General features: G+C 40.4%; 3 protein-coding genes across 4 annotated transcripts; 1 reads left to right on the top strand and 2 right to left on the bottom strand.

Moving 5' to 3' along the window:
* Window positions 1-1,440, bottom strand: LOC106354924. Its single transcript, XM_013794963.1, has one exon. It carries the CDS (start codon window positions 1,438-1,440, stop codon window positions 1-3), a length of 1,440 nt encoding a protein of 479 aa, XP_013650417.1.
* Window positions 1,441-1,717: 277 nt separating this feature from the next.
* LOC106356102 (protein NOI4) lies at window positions 1,718-3,044 on the bottom strand. Of its 2 annotated transcripts, XM_013795934.3 has the most exons (4): window positions 2,968-3,044; window positions 2,787-2,847; window positions 2,336-2,593; window positions 1,718-2,253 (listed from the first exon to the last, which is right to left on the bottom strand). In XM_013795934.3, the coding sequence occupies exons 2-4, from the start codon at window positions 2,793-2,795 to the stop codon at window positions 2,230-2,232; spliced, it is 291 nt and encodes a 96-aa protein (XP_013651388.1). In that variant the 5' UTR covers window positions 2,796-2,847; window positions 2,968-3,044; the 3' UTR covers window positions 1,718-2,229. The 2 variants fall into 2 exon arrangements, with proteins under 2 accessions (XP_013651388.1, XP_022553982.1); XM_022698261.2 differs by lacking the exon at window positions 2,968-3,044 and having other exon boundaries at window positions 1,723-2,253; window positions 2,787-2,964.
* An 8,683-nt stretch (window positions 3,045-11,727) lies between these two features.
* On the top strand, window positions 11,728-14,790 carry LOC125583536. The gene is made up of 5 exons (XM_048750601.1): window positions 11,728-12,442; window positions 12,527-12,658; window positions 13,162-13,688; window positions 13,771-13,855; window positions 13,937-14,790. The coding sequence occupies exons 1-5, from the start codon at window positions 11,849-11,851 to the stop codon at window positions 14,600-14,602; spliced, it is 2,004 nt and encodes a 667-aa protein (XP_048606558.1). The 5' UTR covers window positions 11,728-11,848; the 3' UTR covers window positions 14,603-14,790.
* Window positions 14,791-17,844: the final 3,054 nt, after the last annotated feature.

The raw sequence follows: 17,844 nt of genomic DNA, 5'->3' as shown, positions 1-17,844 counted from the left end.
TCATGGGTGTCCTAAGATTATATGAGACACATCCATAGGAGCTATGTCACAATATAATGATTCTTTGTAGAACGCTCCAATAGAGAGTGACAACAATGCACGCTGAGAAACTTGAACCTCAGCACCGGTTTGCATCCAAAGAAGTCGATATGGGTGGGGATGTGCCTCGGCTGTGAGCGAAATTTTTCTAACTGCTTCTTCAAACACAACATTAGCTGAGCAACCTGAATCCACCACGAAACGACATACTTTCCCTTTCACCGTACACATCGAACTAAATAAAGCCGTTCGTTGCCATGGTTCAGTTGTTTTAGTAGCAAGGCAATTTCTACGAAGCATTAACAAGGTGCATGTGTCCCCAACGACTTCTTCTTCTTCAACATCATTGAATTGACCGTCTTCTTCATCGTAAATTGGTTCTCCCACGATCTCACGATCATTGGCTAGTAATCCTCTGCGCCCTGCATTAGGACAAGCAGTTTGACGATGGCCACTTTCACCGCAAGTGAAACAACAAAGAGCGTTTGGTCGAGAAGGTCGTGGTTCCACTGTTGTGGCTGCTTCCGTGGGGCGGTTAGTCGCGTGATTACCAGTTGAGGTATCAAGATCAGAGGACGTTTTGGTGTCGTCTGAAACCGTAATTGTGTTACGTTGATGTGTGTTACCTGTCCATTGGTTCGCATTATACCAAGATTTTTGTTCTACCAGCAATGCGCGTTGACGTGCTTCAGAAACAGAACCGGGATCAAATTGGTGAAGCATATTCTGAAGTTGAGGTCTTAAACCGGCGATAAAACGCGCTACTAATTGATCTTCAGAGTCTTGAATATCAACTCGAGTAAGCATCTGGTAAAATTCATTGGCATATTCTTCTACCGAATGTACTCCTTGTCGTATATTATGGAATTTTTGGAACAAGAGACACTCAAAATTGTAAGGAATAAACGTCTTCCTCATATGCTTCTTGAGTTTGTCCCATGAAGCAATTTTTTCTTTCCCACAACGTGTTCTAGATAATTTAAGTTGATTCCACCAGGAAGCTGCGTGACCAAACCTAGTTGTTATGAGAGGTACTCGTTTGTTGTCTGGAACGTCTTTGAATTCAATGAATTCATCGACCGTAACAATAAACCAGTCTAGGAGTTCCTCGGGTTTCGATCCACCATGAAATTCCGGGATATCAAATTTGATTCCTGATGTCCATCGTGTGTTACCATTGTTACGATGGTGTCGAGCACGGTCCTGGTTTTGATTGTTGTTGTCTTCCCCAAATGGTTTATCTGTGTCGGACCCGTCATCGTGTTCTTCAAAGATGGGATTATGGCGGCGGTTATGGCGTTGTTGAGGGGCTGCGTGTTCTGCATCTGCTACGTTTGCTGCGTTTGCTGCAAAAGCGGCTTGAACTCCGGCTTGTACTCCTGTTTGGATTGCATCAGCCATTGTTCGGCGAAGATCATCTTTAAAATTTTCTTGAAAATCTTCCAAAAACTGTTGGAATTGAATCCATTCGTTTGTTGGACGGGGTGCCATTGAAATTCAAGATCGAAACCACGAGTTTAGTCGTAGTTACTGGCTCTGATACCAAAAGACGGAGCGGAAGTATCCGTATTAACCGATAGTGCGAAGAGAACGTTGAATTCTGAGAGTGCCTGTTAACTAAGCCTTCTTAAAGTCTGTTGAATTCTCAAAGAATGCCCAGAATCTAAGGATCAAGAGTTGTATATATAACATAAAGCTCTAAGTTTTTATTAAATCAAATCAAAGGTATCAAAACAATAACAAGATGGTTTCCCTATATATAGGGCCTTACACGAACCCTCCTAAGAATAAGAAAATGAAATCAAAGTGAAACAGGAAAACAAAAGAAAAGCCAACATAGGAATGATGCGTATGCTGCATCAGTTTTGAAGTTAAATGCTATTTAAGTAATTAGATAACATGACTTTTATGCAGTATTACATGACTGAAAAGGACATTGTCTTAACCTTTTATAAAATCAAAACAAGAAGCAGCAAGAACAACGTATATTTATTTATATATTACCCGAATGTTTGGCCAAAACAAAGTTGAAAAGAGAAACTCAACGAGAAGAGGAAGAGGAAGAAGAACTGAAGTTTGCAACATCTTATACGAACAGAAGGTTTTGTCGTTGTCATTTGTTGAAAACTACTCTGCTCAACCGATCTGCTTCCTTATCATTGCGTTTTGGAAACAGTGCTCGAACCAGACTCAAAGGAAGCAAAGCCATTTCTTCTGCAAACATAATATCACGTGAGTAGTCTACTCTTTTATCAAGATTGGGGTTTGAGGGGGGCGGGGGGAAGAAAGAAGATACCTTTTCTCGTGGGGGTGGCGAATTACGTTTCTTACGATGGTTGTTGTTCTGTTGGTGACGATGATGACGATGGTTGTTGTTCTGATGAGGCTCATTGTTTGTTGGAGGAGTAACAAGACTCTCAGGTGCAGCCACAGCTGTTTTCTTGGTCTTCTTGTCGTCACGAGCATTGTTGAAGATGACGGTGAATCCTTGGGCGGCTCCTGGATTAGTCGCGTCCCATTCCCCAAATTTTGGCAGTTGTCTTCCTTTGTTTCCCTACACACCACCACCCAAAAAAAAACCTTAAGAACAGGTTTGTTCATCATATCTGAATCTTTGGTAATGGTAATAATAGCCACTCTTGATTGGTCAGATATTGTAATGGAAGGAAGGGAGTTTTGTTACAATATGAATCATAGTTCCATGTAAGAGATCAAGATGTGGAATTTTTTTTAACATTTGTTCTTACCATCGCCATTGTCGGTATTAGAACAGAGGATTTTGTTTCTGATACGAAGAGAAGCCAGAATCTAGAGAGAGACAAGACAATGATGATAATCTGAGAAAAGAGGAGATGAAATTGTAATAATAGAGGACGATCACGTCGTCGTTGGAAACACATCAACAATCTCCTTTTTTCATATACATACCTTTCTCCTTCCTGCGGCTTTCCTAACAGAATTACCTAAAATAAATTAGCAAATTAAAAAATCAAAATATTGAAGAATTAAAAACGTGGAGCATAGGCAAAAGTTCAGCAGCCTTTAAAGAATTTTTGGATTATTTATGGCTCGTAATATTTTAGTTTACGGTTTAACCATAATTTTATGAATTTTTACAATTATAGTCATCTGCTTTGTATCATTTTCTTTTCTAAAAGTCCACTATAATAATGAATATGTTGAGAAACTTAGGATTTAGAACTGTAAGTTTATGTATATTATTAATGAATAAGTGTTCCCTTTATATAGGGGTTACAAGAGAGATAAATGGAAATACAATAATATGAAAGATTACAAATCATAAACATAAACGAATTAGGAAATAGGCAAATTGTATCCGCCTCTCTCTCCTCTCCAAGTTTCGCTGCCGCCTCTCTCTCTAGGGTTGGGCCGTCTCTCTCTCTAAGTGTATGAGCCGGTTATGGACCGGGCCGGTTATGAACATCCACCAATTGATTTATAACACTCCCCCTTGGATGCCATAACCATACATGGATTGTAATACGCTTAATGTTGCCTCATTAAAACCTTATCAGGAAAACCCAGTGGGACAAAACCATGATGAAGGAAAAAGAGTACAACACGTACTACTCTCCCTGATGTGAACCTCAATGGAGGTTCTTCAGCCTACGCATCCCAATCTGATGCGTGAGCTTCCTGAACGTGCAGGTAAGAAGTGCCTTGGTGAATAGGTCAGCTGAATTGTCACTGGATCGTACTTGGACGACCTGGACCTCACCGGCTTTCTGAAGCTCGTGAATAAAGAAGAACTTAGGCAATATGTGCTTCGTCCTATCACCTTTTATGTAATCATCCTTGAGCTGAGAAATGCACACAACATTGTCTTCATACATCACGGTTGGGTTTTTGCACTCGGCCAACCCGCAATCAGCTCGGACGTGTTGGGTCATCGACCTCAACCAAACATACTCGCGGCTGGCCTCATGTATGGCCAAGATTTCCGAGTGATTAGATGAAGTGGCCGCGATGGTTTGTTTCATGGAACGCCATGATATGGCCATACCTCCATGTGTAAAGACATATCCTGTCTGTGATCGAGCTTGATGTGGATCTGATAAATAACCAGCATCAGCAAAGCCAACTAAACCATCTTTGTTATGGTTAGTATAATATAGACCCAAGTCTTTCGTTCCTTGCAGGTAACGAAGAACATGTTTGATCCCATTCCAATGCCTCTGGGTCGGACAGAAGCTAAACCTAGATAGTAGGTTCACGGCAAAGCTTATTCAGGCCGTGTGTGAGTTGCCAAGTACATTAAAGCTCCTATGGCAATGAGATATGGCATTTCGGGACCTAGGTCATCTTCATCGTCCATCTTGGGACGGAATGGGTCAGTGTCCAGGCCGAGAGACCTCACGACCATGGGACTGGTCAGGGAATGGCAATCGGCCATATTGAATCTCTTGAGTACCTTTTCAGTGTATGTCATCTGATGCCCAAGGATCCCATCATTTATGTACTCAAGTTATAATCCCAAACAGAATTTGTTTTCCCGAGATTTTTCATCTCGAATTCTTTCTTAAGGTATTCAACCGCTTGGGAAATTGTATCCAGAGTTTCCTAGGATGTTCAGATCATATATTTCGATGATTATCAATATTGTTCTCGAGAACTTGCTGTACATTCAGCTCAATACCCTCTAGTACTTTCATTATCCAGTGGACCATATAAATATGTAGTCACTACATCAGTTTGCTTATCTTTTGGAACTTATTGGTCTATCTTGTACAGACTCTGTAGCAACTTGACTGTGTCTCTCTTGGACATCAATTTAGTTTGTGCTTTACAAGCTGGTTTATATATGACTTAGTCATTCTTTTTCAGGTCAGCAAATGTGTCTGGCATTTGATTAGCTAGCTTTGTAAATGTATAATCTTTGGACGTCTATTTCACATTCTTTAGTCCGAGGATCTTGCCAAGACAATGATGGTCGATGCCATTCTGTTTCTCTTACCAGCTTATTATTTTCTCCCCCTAATGTTGGATAGTCGGATCCATTAAACTTTGCAATCTGTGTTCTTGGCTACTAAATAGATCACCCATATTTGGCTCAAGGTACTTCATTATTTGTGGGAGATTCATATCCAACATATATCCCCATCTTCATCCTCTTCTAAGGATCCATCTTAGACGGCACATATATTTGTGGTGGCTTATCCAAATATCTCAAGATGTTATATGTCTGGCTCATGACCCGTAATAAATTTGAGATGAGAATATCTATGCTCACTTAGTGGTCTGATGTTTATTAGTTAAGATGTATGTAAATTCGTGTGTCCCCAAGCCTTGGACTGGAGTATGGACCTATGGGTAATGGCCAATACAGATTTATAAAAGAATTCAGCCAAGCTATATATAGTATGGACATGTGCGGATTTGTCCTCACTGCCCCCTCATGGACATACTATAATCTTTAAATGCTTTGGGACATCATGGCCTAATGAGTTTCCCTTGTGTTCATGCTACACACGTGAGATTCTATGGGATAACTCTTTGTGCCCTTTCCAATATCAATTTTGCATCTTGTTTTGGACCAGGATGGCAAATCCGGTCATACCATAAAGTGTATAATTTCGTGGGTAAACCATTCTGGTTACCATGACTATTGCCTCTATCTTACTGATCTTGGCATAGTCTAGATCAATAGAGAATGCAGGTATAGTTTTTTTTAGGACTCATTATAGCCTTGGGCGATTTTATACATATATATGAAGGAACTCTTTGTTTCCTTCGCCCATTGTTTCAATATGGAAACCATTCATTCTTATATCTCTATATAATCTCAATGGGTTTTTATGGGTGAATATAAAGCATCTAAATGCTTGCCCTTATACATATCTGGCCATAGCCCTTAATGTGTACCATACCCGCAAATCATATTGGCGTTTTCAAAAATCATTCATTCCTTATATTAAGTTTTAATAAAACAAGTTCATAGAAATGAAAAACATCAAAACAAAGAACATAGAATTTAGATTACAAATGTCGAAATCAATCTTCAGTTTTTTTTTTAGACAATCTGAAGTTTCATAATCCATAAGATCGTCCTTCTCATGATTGAAGTCGTTTTCATCATCTTGGTAAGTCATATGGGCTTCAGGATTCTTCCCTTTCAAGCTCTCTTGATAGAGATCAACAAGATGCTTAGGAGTCCTACAAGTCTTAGCCCAATGATTGCTCATTCCACATTTATGGCACACGTATTTCTCTGATTTAGTCGAGTGTTGGGGTTTGAAAGAAGATCCACGGCCACGACCATGGCCTCGTCTAAATGAGCCACGGTCCCGTCCATGGTCTCGACCATTTCCTCGCCAGCGGCCAAAGGATCTTCGACCGCGGCCACGTCCGTTCGATTTGTCTCGACCACGGCCATGCTGGCCGTTTCCTTGGACGTGGTTGGACACTTTATTGTCCTCTGTAGCGTGTGCATCAGGTAGTGGAGCTGATCCAAGTGGTCTCATCTGACTGTTTCTCATTAGTAATTAATTGTTCTGCTCAGCGAGCAAGAGACAAGAAATAAGATTAGCATAGGTTTTGAAACCTTTCTGTCGGTACTGTTTTTGTAACAGCACATTGCTTGCATGAACAGTGGAAAAGGTTTTCTCAAGCATATCCTGTTCCGTAATACTTTCACCACACAGTTTCATTTTAGAAACAATCTTAAACAGTGCAGAGTTATATTCGTCCACAAACTTATAGTCTTGGATCCTCAGATTCGTCTAATCAAACCGAGCTTTTGGTAAGATCACCGTTCTCTGGTGATCATATCTCGATTTCAATTCATTCTAAAGATCTAGTGGATTCTCAATGGTTAGGTATTGATCCTTGAGACTCTCAGCTAGATGATGACGAATGATCAAGATGGCTCTGTAACGATCCTTTTCATTAGCATTATTGTTCTCGGTGATACACTCACCGAGTCCCTTGGATTTCAGGATGATCTTAGCATCGAGCGCCCACTGAAGGTAATTGTCTCCAGCTAGATTTAGGGCAGCGAAATCAAGGTTGTTGATTTTCGACATCTGAAGTTATAGATTAAAATTTTTAGATCTTTTAGGAATAGTTTTTAATGTTTAAACGATTAGGGTTTTATGTTCAAACAATCAAACAAGCCTTCACAGCCAAGATCTATGCCTCAAGGCCAATGAGCAAGCCGCACGGCCATGGATGCAAACTAGTTCGTTTTTATGTATTTAGTTTGTCGTGTAGTTGCAATCCTAACATGGTTTGTTTCTATCAGTTCATGATGCAATCAAAACAAGCAAACCTATCGGCCAAGCAAAGATCAAGCCACACGGCTATTTGATTCAATTCAACACCATTCCTAGAATAAGTTCTAAGTGTAATTGCAATCAATCAATGTAATTAAGTTATGGTATGAATGCAACAAGGCCACACGGCCACGAGTATGATCAAGTCTAGAACAGTTTAACCTAATATATAGTTTCAGATTTCGATTTTAAAATAATCTAAACTAGGTCATTAGGGTTTTAGTTTAAACAAGCCAAACAATCAGATTCGAGTTTGAACAATCCTAACAATAGTTCTAGGTGATCAAATCAACCAATCAATGTTCAATTTCAAACAATCAAAATCGATTTTCAGAATTAGGGTTTTAGGGTTTCGATTTTATTAACAAGCAATTTCAATTTCAGGATGATCAAATTCAATCTCAATCAATCAATCAATCAGTTTAATTAATCAATAGTTTTTGAATTAGGGTTTAGGGATTTCGAAAATTTGATCTTAGATCAAAGGAATTTGATTTGATATTCAAAACCTTTAAGGTTCTGGTTTTAATTGATCAATGGATCAATCTCAATTTTTAGGGTTTGGAGATTGAACTTATAGAGCTTCGATTTACTCGCTTAGGGATTGATCAATTATCCTATGGCTTTCATCTTAGAGATTATATTTTAGGGTTTCATTCTTTACAATCAACCAAATTCGATTCATTATGTTCTTAGAATTCGAAATACCTTTAGTTTAGTTGTTTGTAGAAACCGGACCACCAAGAATGAACCTTGAGCTTAGACACGATCGGGACGCGAGCTGGCTGGGACGCGAGCTGGACACGAGCTGTCTTGGACGCGAGCTGGAAAGGAGTCGCGAACGGATTAGGGTTCCAAAGCAAATCGGTGTGCACTGTATCTGTGCGTGAGGGCGCGTTGGTGGTCAGAACGACAAGCGGTTTGCACTGACTGATTCATCTCGGCCAGGGCTTCGATTTGATATTTTGATCGTTTTCTGGGTCCTCACGGTTTGGGAGAACGGCCTCTTCGAAGTTCCGAGGCAGATTCATTTTCGTTTTAGGGTTTTAGGGTTTTGTTGATTTGGTTTTAGGCTCAGGGTGTTAGAGGCTATCGTGCTGATAACGTGTTGTGAAACTTAGGATTTAGAACTGTAAGTTTCTGTATATTATTAATGAATAAGTGTTCCCTTTATATAGGGGTTACAAGAGAGATAAATGGAAATACAATAATAAGAAATATTAAAAATCATAAACATAATTGAATTAGGAAATAGGCAAGTTGTAGCCTCCTCTCTCTCCTCTCCAAGTCTCGCGGCCGCCTCGCTGTCTCTAGGATTGGACCGTCTCTCTCTATAAGTGTATGGACCGGGCCGGTTATGGACATCCACCAATTGATTTATAACGGAATAAATGTTTATTGACATAATTTTTTGGCTAAAACAATTAGTCTGAATTTTAGTATTTTATGGTGTTTTAAATAGAAATTAATATAAAGCAAGGTAGAACCAATAAATTTATTATCTATATTGAAGAGTATTTATAGAAATTACCTAATATGGTTTCGTGCGTGGGGTCGAAGGTTTCCGAATTTGGCTTGTCATCGACATGGCACTGCGAAGCCAGTGGCTTCTCTAAAGCTGCCGGTAGTAATTGTAACATCCCATTTTGTGGTATACGTTGGAACGCTTAAGAAAATTGAATTGGCTACCTATGTCACTAAAGTACACTTGCATTTTCCGTCACACATCCGTTTAGAACTACAACGTTAACCTTGCTTGAGCTGGAATAGTAGAAGGAGAGTGACCATTCGATAAGTGATTCACGATTCCGTGTGAGTGAGGCCAAAGCACGGAGAAAGGTCATGTGGTGATTGTAGAGTCTATAAACAATGATTTTGAGCCTTCAGAAAAATTAACGGACTGTTTGTCGGATGGGATAGGCCCACGAGCCGAGTGAGCGGGCGTGGTGGCCCATTAGTCGTGTGTGGCCCATTAGTCGTATGCGATCAGGGCGTTACAAGTTGTATCAGAGCCTAACCCAGACGAGTGTGGAGTCAGTGAGGGCTAACACTAACAACGATGTCATTGCGTTCTTTGAGAGGGGATGAATTGTAACATCCTTGTTTGGAACATATATTAGAAGGCTTTTGAGAGTTGATTTGATTATCTATGTCACCAAAGTGCACTTACCTTTTCCGTCACACATCGTTTAGTTCGTGTGAGTGAGGCCAAAGCACGGAGAAAGATCATGTGGTGATTGCAGGGTCAGTAAATAATGATTTCGAGTTTTCAGAAAAATTAACACATCGTCCGTCTGACAGAGTCTCACGGGCCGAGTGAACGGGTGGGGATGACCCATTAGCCGTGGACGGTCGGAAAGTTACTGTAATATCAACATGTTAATTTTTAATCAAGAAAGATATAATATCATCACTTTTTTAATAGTTCTTCCAAATCTGTTTTATATTAGTGATTGTTTTTCTCTTGTATAAACTAACTACTGAAATAATCTATGTATTATCATATACTTCCATCTTTCTTAAATCAAATTTTGTAACATTCTCTTATCCCTTATGTATGTCGATTTATATGTGAGAAAAAGGTGTGTCAATTGTGAGATAACAAACTAAGTCTCACATTTGAGAATTAGACAAGAACTGTCTAATATATAAAGAGATGTCTAATTCTAATTAGTACGAGGCCTTTTGGGAAGGAAAGCAAAAAGTAAAACCATGTTGACCAGCCTCTTAGGCCCAAATTGGACAATATCGTACTAATCAAATAATATAGAGTTGGACATGGATTTATAAATGAAAAAATTGGCAAATTGGACAAATTGCAAGTTTGATATTAGGGAGTTGGGCGACCTCGAGTTTAAATTAGAAGATTGGGCGAATCGCCTTTTCCAGACTTGTGAAATGTCGACAGAGGGCGCGCGTGGTTCTTGGTATTACGACCGTGCCACCTCTTGATTTTTTATTTAAAAATAAAAAAAAGACCTAACAAAAAAATAAAAAAGAAGGAAATTAGAAAAACCAAAACATCCCTTATATCAAAATATACCAGAACCACCTCTAAACAGCTGCAATTGAGAACCAAACATAAGAAGAATCCCACATAAGAACCACTCTCGACTGTACCCAGATCGGCATGGTATCCCCCTCCAGCGTAACGCCCTCGAGGAGGGTGACTCGTAGTTAATGCGCCAGTGATAGAGAAGCAAATCCCAAGAAAATTCCCCGACTAGGCAAAACTGCGTCTCGTTATGCAGGTATCTCCTTTCGCTAAGCTTCGCTGTGAAATAGTTTGGAAAAAGTTTTTAAAAATAAAGCGTTGGGTAAATGTCTGGATTTGGTCATTGTATTTCAGTATCTAGCACGGAGTCCGAACTAGAGGAACCTGCATCCACCGACCAAGAAGAAGCTGCATCCACCGAGCCGGAATTTATTGTCACCACGCCGACTTTCCCGGAAAGACTGTTCGCACGTAATTGCTATCCTGGCAAACCTCGACTGAACATCTATTCAAAGGCGAGTATCATTGGATCGTTAGTGAAGTTGCTAAGAGGCTCCCCTGAAATGAATTGTCTGCTAGGAAGTCAGTTTGGAGCTCTGTTCCACTTACCTGTATCGCGCTGCTCAAACTCTGCGAAACTTGTACATTCTCTCCTCAGCCGTCAGCTGGTTACGATGCGCCTATATGAGCTCTGGTTCTTGTTTGCAGACAAGCCACTACGCTTTTCTCTGCGTGAGTTCGGAGACATCACGGGGCTGAAATGCGAGCCTGAAAGGGAAAAAGTTGGAAACGGGTCAGAATCTATCGATGCCACACCTGGACGTATGTGGAAAGAGTTGTTTGAAACTGAAGATGAAGACGTGACTGTACCAGATGTTCTTCGTATGCTTGAACAGCCTAGTCTTCCTGAGTGGAAGCGGTTGCCACTAGCTCTCATTGCGCTTGTAGATGGGCTCCTGGTTTGTGGTCACAAACTTCTTCGTGTGACGCCTGCTTACGTCGAGATGCTGGAAGACACCAGATCATTTCTTCAATATCCATGGGGGAGAGAGGCATTCGTCAGCACTCTGTCTAGATTGAGACCACCTCAACCTTCTGATCCTTCTAAATTGACAAATCCCTTTCGGTCATGCGCCTTCGTTTGAAACAGCAGTCAACAGCGTGTTATGGGTTCCCTCTGGCGCTGCAACTTTTTGCTTTTAAAGCTATCCCCTCATTGCTTGAGAAAATTCCCGAACCTAATAAAACCACTTCTTTCTTGCAAGAACCAGAAGGATGCGACTCAACAAATGCACTTCTGAATTTTGAAGACATACTTCTGGTGGAAACCCAAACTGAGGTACAATGTTGTTGTCTATCTTATTTGCAAAACAGAAGTTAAGACGCTCAAACTTTGTGTGCTTATGAATGTTTGTGTTCTTTGTTTGAGGTTATTGTTACGTATTCAATCCCAGATGAAGGTGGGGATCCAAAGTGGAAGAAAGAAGTAATCGATCCCCAAATAGATAACTTAGTTCGTCGAATGCGGGAAGGGCACGAGTTCAAAGCAACAGACTTTAGAGGAGGTGATTCATCCCTTCCACCTCTGAAGCCAGCCGAAAAGGCTGAAGGTGTTGGTGTCAAAAAGAAGTGTCAAAAGCCGTCTAATCGGTTTGGGAAAGCATGTGATGAACCTGGAAGTTCGACTCAGGCGCCTCAGCGTCCTATTCGACCTCGTCGTGGGATATGTAAACAGGCTGAACCAGGAAACTTATCAGATAAGGAGCAAGAGCTGAAAGAGTGGATACGAGTTGAACTGAAAACGCAGTTGGGTAAATTGCGGAACGAGATTTTTGACTGGTTGCATCATGATAGGGGAGGCTCGTTCACGGTTCCGCAAAACACAGCAGCCGGTAAAACAAACAGAGACAACAGTCACGCTGACCCTACCGGCATGGAAGGTCCAAAGAAGCGACGTCCGTTCAGTGGTGATGGTAATGATGAAGCTGAAATATTTTGGTCTGATAGTAAGAAACACAAGAAGAACAACGGCGATGGGTTTAGCGACGATGAGACGATGAGAATGCATGATAATCATTGTGATGGCCGTACGCCAAATGCTCGCTTCTGGGAAAAGGTAATCAAACTGCTCCTACAATTTTTAATGATAAACAATGCCTGAATCCCGGTCTAACTTTTTTGAGGAAAATTCAACGTGTAGGTAGATTCAATGGCGGGCGAAGGCCCCTCTTTCTCGAAGTCGGCAAACATTCCAGAAGTCGATGTTTCAACGCCGATTGGACCAGAAATTGTATCAAAGCCAGCAAAACCGACTCTCCCGGAACCGTTGGAGGTAAATAGATTATAACAATGAATTTATAGGCTCTAGATATATTATGTTTTGCTGTTCAGCTTGGTTTGGCCAGGTATTCAGCGTAGATTATCAGTTGTTCGTTTTAGTTAGTGAGGTGTACAGGAATGCTGATTTGTTTGGTCAGGTATTCAGGTTATTTAGTTAAGGTATTCAGGTTAATTTTTGAGGTGTACAGGAATACTGATTTGTTTGGTCTGGTATTCTGGTTAATAGTTCAGGTATTCATGTTAATTTATGAGGTTTACAGGAATACTCATTTGTTTGGTCTGGTATTCAGGTTAATTTAAGAGGTGTTCAGCTTAAGTAGTCAGGTATACTGATCTGTTTGATAGTTTTCAGGTGAGAGATCAGAGGTATTCATATTAGTTAGTCAAGTGTTCAGATAATTTTGCCAGGTGTACAGATTATGTTGATTAGGTATTTTAATGTTAAACTACATCTGAATCGAAGTATTTGAATGAGCTATATCTGAACGTTGTCAGGGCGAGGGGGGAGATGAGTCTCCAATATCAGGGCTAAATTTGTTAGCAGAAGAGGTTGAAAAGGGGACACGGAGTGACAATGTCTATAAAGATCCACAGGAGAACACTTGTAGGATGCTTACCGTTTGGTCTCATCCTGAATCTTACGTCCTTCCGCCGGAGGAACAAGGTGGTAAAGCGTCACCGACAAATTCTGAAGATTACAAGACACCGCCAGAGGATGATCCGATGACTGAATGTCGCACACCAGACGTTGGGAATTCGAAGCTGAGTCGATATCTGACTAGGTCATTAAAAAAAGCAGAGCTAGAAGGGAAATGTATTCCAATAAGCTCAACCAAAAAAGATGACCTCCAGACGAAGCGTATTCCGAGACGTTCAACAAAGATTGGAGGAGTGTACACCCCAGACAAGAGATTGAAGAAGCTTTTCCAAAGCTGCAAGAAACCCAAATATACGCCCTTAGCAGACTTGGAGAAAGCGCAGTTTCAAGAGTTTCAGTCAATTCTCCGCGAGAAACCGGCACAGTAAGTTGTTTGGATATACTGTATAAATTTCTTGGACTGTCAAATGTTTAATATTGACTTTTGGTTTGTTCTCAAATTTCAGGGAATTCGAAATTGTTATTGGGATCCATGTCTCAAATAAGTTCTTCCTGTCGTTGGCGCGGCCAACAAATTGGGTCAGTACCGAGGTATTCCATTCATCAGAACTTAATCCGTTTTATTCAAGTGGTTTGTACATATTTTTCTAATGGTTTGTACATATTTTTCAGCACATTTCTGTGCTAATTAGTATGCTAGTAAGGCGACATGGACGCAATTATCTGAGTCGGAGGTGCAGATTTGTAGACTACTTCAGTATTGCGGGCATCATATCAAAGTTCGCAGAGTTCGAGAAGGCCTCAGATAAATTGGGATTCAACTGGGGAGGGCTTGTCAGTTTCAGTTTCACCGGAAAAACGCCGCGTCGGAATGACAAGAAGGTGTTGTTGGTTGATGTGGACAGGGTGTACGCCCCAATGATGTGGGGAAAAGATCATTGGGTTGGTCTTGTGATCAACTTGACATGCAGACAAGTGGAGATTTTGGACTGCAACATTCCCCTTAATGAGTCCGATAATGAGGTGAACAAGCACATGGCTTATCTTCTACGCGCATTGCCTCATGTCTTAGCTGCGTTTTCGCCTCCTTCCGATAGTAGTCATCCTGAAGAAGACCAAGCATTTTCATGGGTGCGTCCAGACAATATTTACTTCAACGAAAGGTCTGGCGACTGTGGACCATGCGCGGTCAAATTTCTGGAAATGCATGCAGCGGGATACTCCTATGAGGATATGGGGCAGATCGATGACAAAAAGGTGGACATATTCCGTCAGAAATACGCGATGGATACCTATGAAGAATTTGTTGGAAACGCAAAAGTTCAAAACGATGGTTGAAGACGTGTATACTGCCTGCTTCATTTCGTTTGTTAAACCGAATTGTTAACGGTTATTGTATCTTTTCATTCATCCAGACACTATAATTCAAACAGATCAGTTTATCTTTGAAGGTTTTATATCGTATTTCTTATATATTTAGGGTTTAGGGTTTAGGGTTTAGTGTTTAGGGTTTAGTGTTTAGGGTTTAGGGTTTAGGGTTTAGGGTTATTAGAGTATAATATGCATGCAAGATCTCACCATAGTGTGTTAGTTATTTGTTTCAAAGGAAAATAATTTCAGAAGTAGTTGGTGTTTTTACTGTTTCATTTAATAAGTATTAGTGTAAAATTTAAAAATTGATTGCAATAACTATTTCTCTGAGTGTGTTAGGTACAAAATGTGGGAGGGGACAATAACTTTCCTAGTAACTCATAAGACTCCTTTGTTTATTTCTTTATTCTATATACACATATTCAATGCTTCTGATAAACATCTCCAACAGAACTCAATAGTATGGCATCTCTAAACATCCCCAATCTTCCAGAAGAAATTTTGTGTAAAATAATAGAGATGGTGGGAGCGGATTCATTCTACTATCTTGGTGGTATTTTGCGGGCTGGGAAACGCGGTTATGCACTTGTCCACGAACCCTCCGTCTTAAGGAAGTGTAATGTTCAGCCAATGGTCACCTTTGCAACATGTCAAATCTGCACTGGTGGTCAGTTTCGAGAGTTTTTCATCAAGTGCGTAACAGCTGGCAACACAAACGCTATCTACTATGAAGGGCTCTATGCAGCACTGATCGTAGGTCCTGAGAAATGTATTAGAATATTGCAACCAAATGTCCCAAATCATGATTTATCAACTTTAGCAGTCGGCATTTTCAACGTGTGTATTGGCAATGACAAGGAAGCCAGTAAACTGTTTCAGCAGTTCGAAGCTAATCACTATGACCTTCGCTCGGATGCGATAGTTGGACTGGGAGCTGATCTAGAGTGGCGATTGATATCATTTGGAGCGCCATACATGAACAGATATGGTGCATCTTTCAAATTTCCAGATGATGAGGTAATCAAGTCACCAAGCTGCCTTTATGGCCATGATTACACAGTCGATTTTGAAGGTTCTTGTAAAAACTGCAGGCTATTTTGGATATGCTGCAACATTTCTCGCATCCTCTAGGACTTTATTTATGTTATCCTCGATGTTATCTGTTTTCTATCGTCTAGCTTAAGTATTCGTATACCAAATTGTCCAAACACAAAAAAAGACCATTCCAAAACAGACCCTTCCAAATAGAACCATAAACCATTCCAAATTGGACGTCCATGTCCAAATGGTTTTAGCCCATCTAATTTGGACTTAATAGGTTTCAGTCCATTTGACATCCCTAGTTATGAATGTTAAGTAATAAAAGTGAGTAATTAATGGAATTATTCGTAGACCTTAAGTATTCGAATACCGTCAGTATACGTAGACCTTAAGTATTCGAATACCGTCAGTATTCGAATACCGTCAGTATTCGTATACCGTGAGTATTCGTATACCGTGAGTATTCGTATACCGCCGTCAGTATTCGAATACCGTCAGTATTCGAATACCGTCAGTATTCGAATACCGTCAGTATTCGAATACCGTCAGTATTCGAATACCGTTGGTATTCGAATACCGTTCGTATTCGTATACCGTCAGTATTCGAATACCGTTCGTATTCGTATACCGTCAGTATTGGTATACCGTCAGTATTCGAATACCGTCAGTATTCGAATACCGTCAGTATTCGTATACCGTCAGTATTCGTATAATTAGCAATTCCTAATTTTACTAATATTAAACATGCATAAAAAGACAGCAATAATAAACAGAAATCATAAATTTTATTATATAATATAATAAAGAGTTCAAAAAAAAAAAGAGATCAACATAATTACAAAAAACAATAAAATTCAAAATATTTAATAATATTAAAAGAGGAGGAGGTTCCTAGTTGGAGTCGGAGGTGCTGGAGTCGGTGCCGGAGCTGTCTGGGTAGTTGTCCATCCTGAACTGCCCAGAACCCAATGTGTCGTCGGTCCAGTCGGAAGCGTCGTCATCCACGTCCGTGTCCATCTGCATCCACTCCCAGTAGTCACCTTCTTCATCGTCCTTTAACCCCGTCTCTTCTTCGCCGGGGTATCCATAACCCTCATCCTCCGGGTCACCTTTTCTCTCCGCCTTGCGAGCACGTTTGCTACTGCGGTGATCGGGGCTTGTGCGGCGGCGTTTGCGAGGGCTGGATGGAGGTGTTTCCTTTAACCCCTCCTCGACTTCCTCCGCCTCCTCGAACAGGGCCTCGAGTATGGCGAACTCCTCAGTTTCCAGACCGTCGCGGATCTCTTCCTTCAAACCGGCCTTGGCCAACAGGATCAACTGTTGCTCGGTGCGTTCGCCGACTATAGGCAAACTGTAAAAGAATCGTTTGTATTTTGCGACGGTCATTTTGCCCTGGCTGATATCAGACACCATTTTTGGAATGAAAGAGTTTTGCAGAGAAAGAGGTTTGCAGAGAATGTGTTTAGAAAGATGAAAAAGATATTAAATGACAACAGAGTAGTATATATATTACGAAAATAATTAATTAATTTTTTGGTAATAGACGCGGCGTTCCATTACTACTCCTCGGTTTAAACCATGCGAATTAAATCGTTGCGACTCCTCGGTAGAATTAAATCTCCGACTGATTAGACCATATGAAATGAAGTAGGAAACTTTCTTGTCGTAGACAGAGTTCACTTAAATTTATTGGCGTGTTAAAACCATAAGTGTACGCGTGTTCGTACACCAACGAAGAGAGAGATGAGAATACCTTAAGTTCATACATTCATTAGTACAAATATGTATAAAGAAGATGTCTTTTCCGTGTCAGAAGGTTGCCCTAATTTCAAACTACGTAATGAAGCTTACGTAACCGAGGGGTATAATGATGACTTCGTACACCCTAACTGAGGGTGTATAATGATGACTTTTGTACACATTATGAAACTACATTAATTCAAATGGGTTTGCTTCTTAATTGGATATGGATAGGCCCATTATGAGATAAACAGTTAAAATTTGATAGAAGAGTACAAATTAACCTTAATATAAAATTACATAACAGAGTACAAATTAACCTTAGAATCCCTTAACCTTAACATAAAGAGTACAAATTTGATAGAAGAGTACGAAAATTACATAATTGCATTACAAAATTAAGAGTTACTTGAATATGATCACCAACC

Source organism: Brassica napus, chromosome C3 (assembly GCF_020379485.1).
Source record: "Brassica napus cultivar Da-Ae chromosome C3, Da-Ae, whole genome shotgun sequence".
Classification (NCBI taxonomy): Eukaryota; Viridiplantae; Streptophyta; class Magnoliopsida; order Brassicales; family Brassicaceae; genus Brassica; species Brassica napus.
Note: the sequence above shows the minus strand (reverse complement) of the source record. Positions and strands in the feature narration are given on the sequence as shown.

Excerpts from the sequence above, each read along its gene's own strand:
- LOC106354924 (XM_013794963.1), bottom strand. The coding sequence starts at position 1,440 with ATGGCTGATGCAATCCAAACAGGAGTACAAGCCGGAGTTCAAGCCGCT.
- LOC106356102 (XM_022698261.2), bottom strand. The coding sequence starts at position 2,939 with ATGTGTTTCCAACGACGACGTGATCGTCCTCTATTATTACAATTTCAT. Across the intron at positions 2,594-2,786 it reads TAATACCGACAATGGCGATG|GGAAACAAAGGAAGACAACT; the intron begins GTAAGAACAAAT and ends GGTGGTGTGTAG. Across the intron at positions 2,254-2,335 it reads CGCCACCCCCACGAGAAAAG|AAGAAATGGCTTTGCTTCCT; the intron begins GTATCTTCTTTC and ends TTATGTTTGCAG.
- LOC125583536 (XM_048750601.1), top strand. The coding sequence starts at position 11,849 with ATGCGGGAAGGGCACGAGTTCAAAGCAACAGACTTTAGAGGAGGTGAT. Across the intron at positions 12,443-12,526 it reads ATGCTCGCTTCTGGGAAAAG|GTAGATTCAATGGCGGGCGA; the intron begins GTAATCAAACTG and ends TTCAACGTGTAG. Across the intron at positions 12,659-13,161 it reads CTCTCCCGGAACCGTTGGAG|GGCGAGGGGGGAGATGAGTC; the intron begins GTAAATAGATTA and ends GAACGTTGTCAG.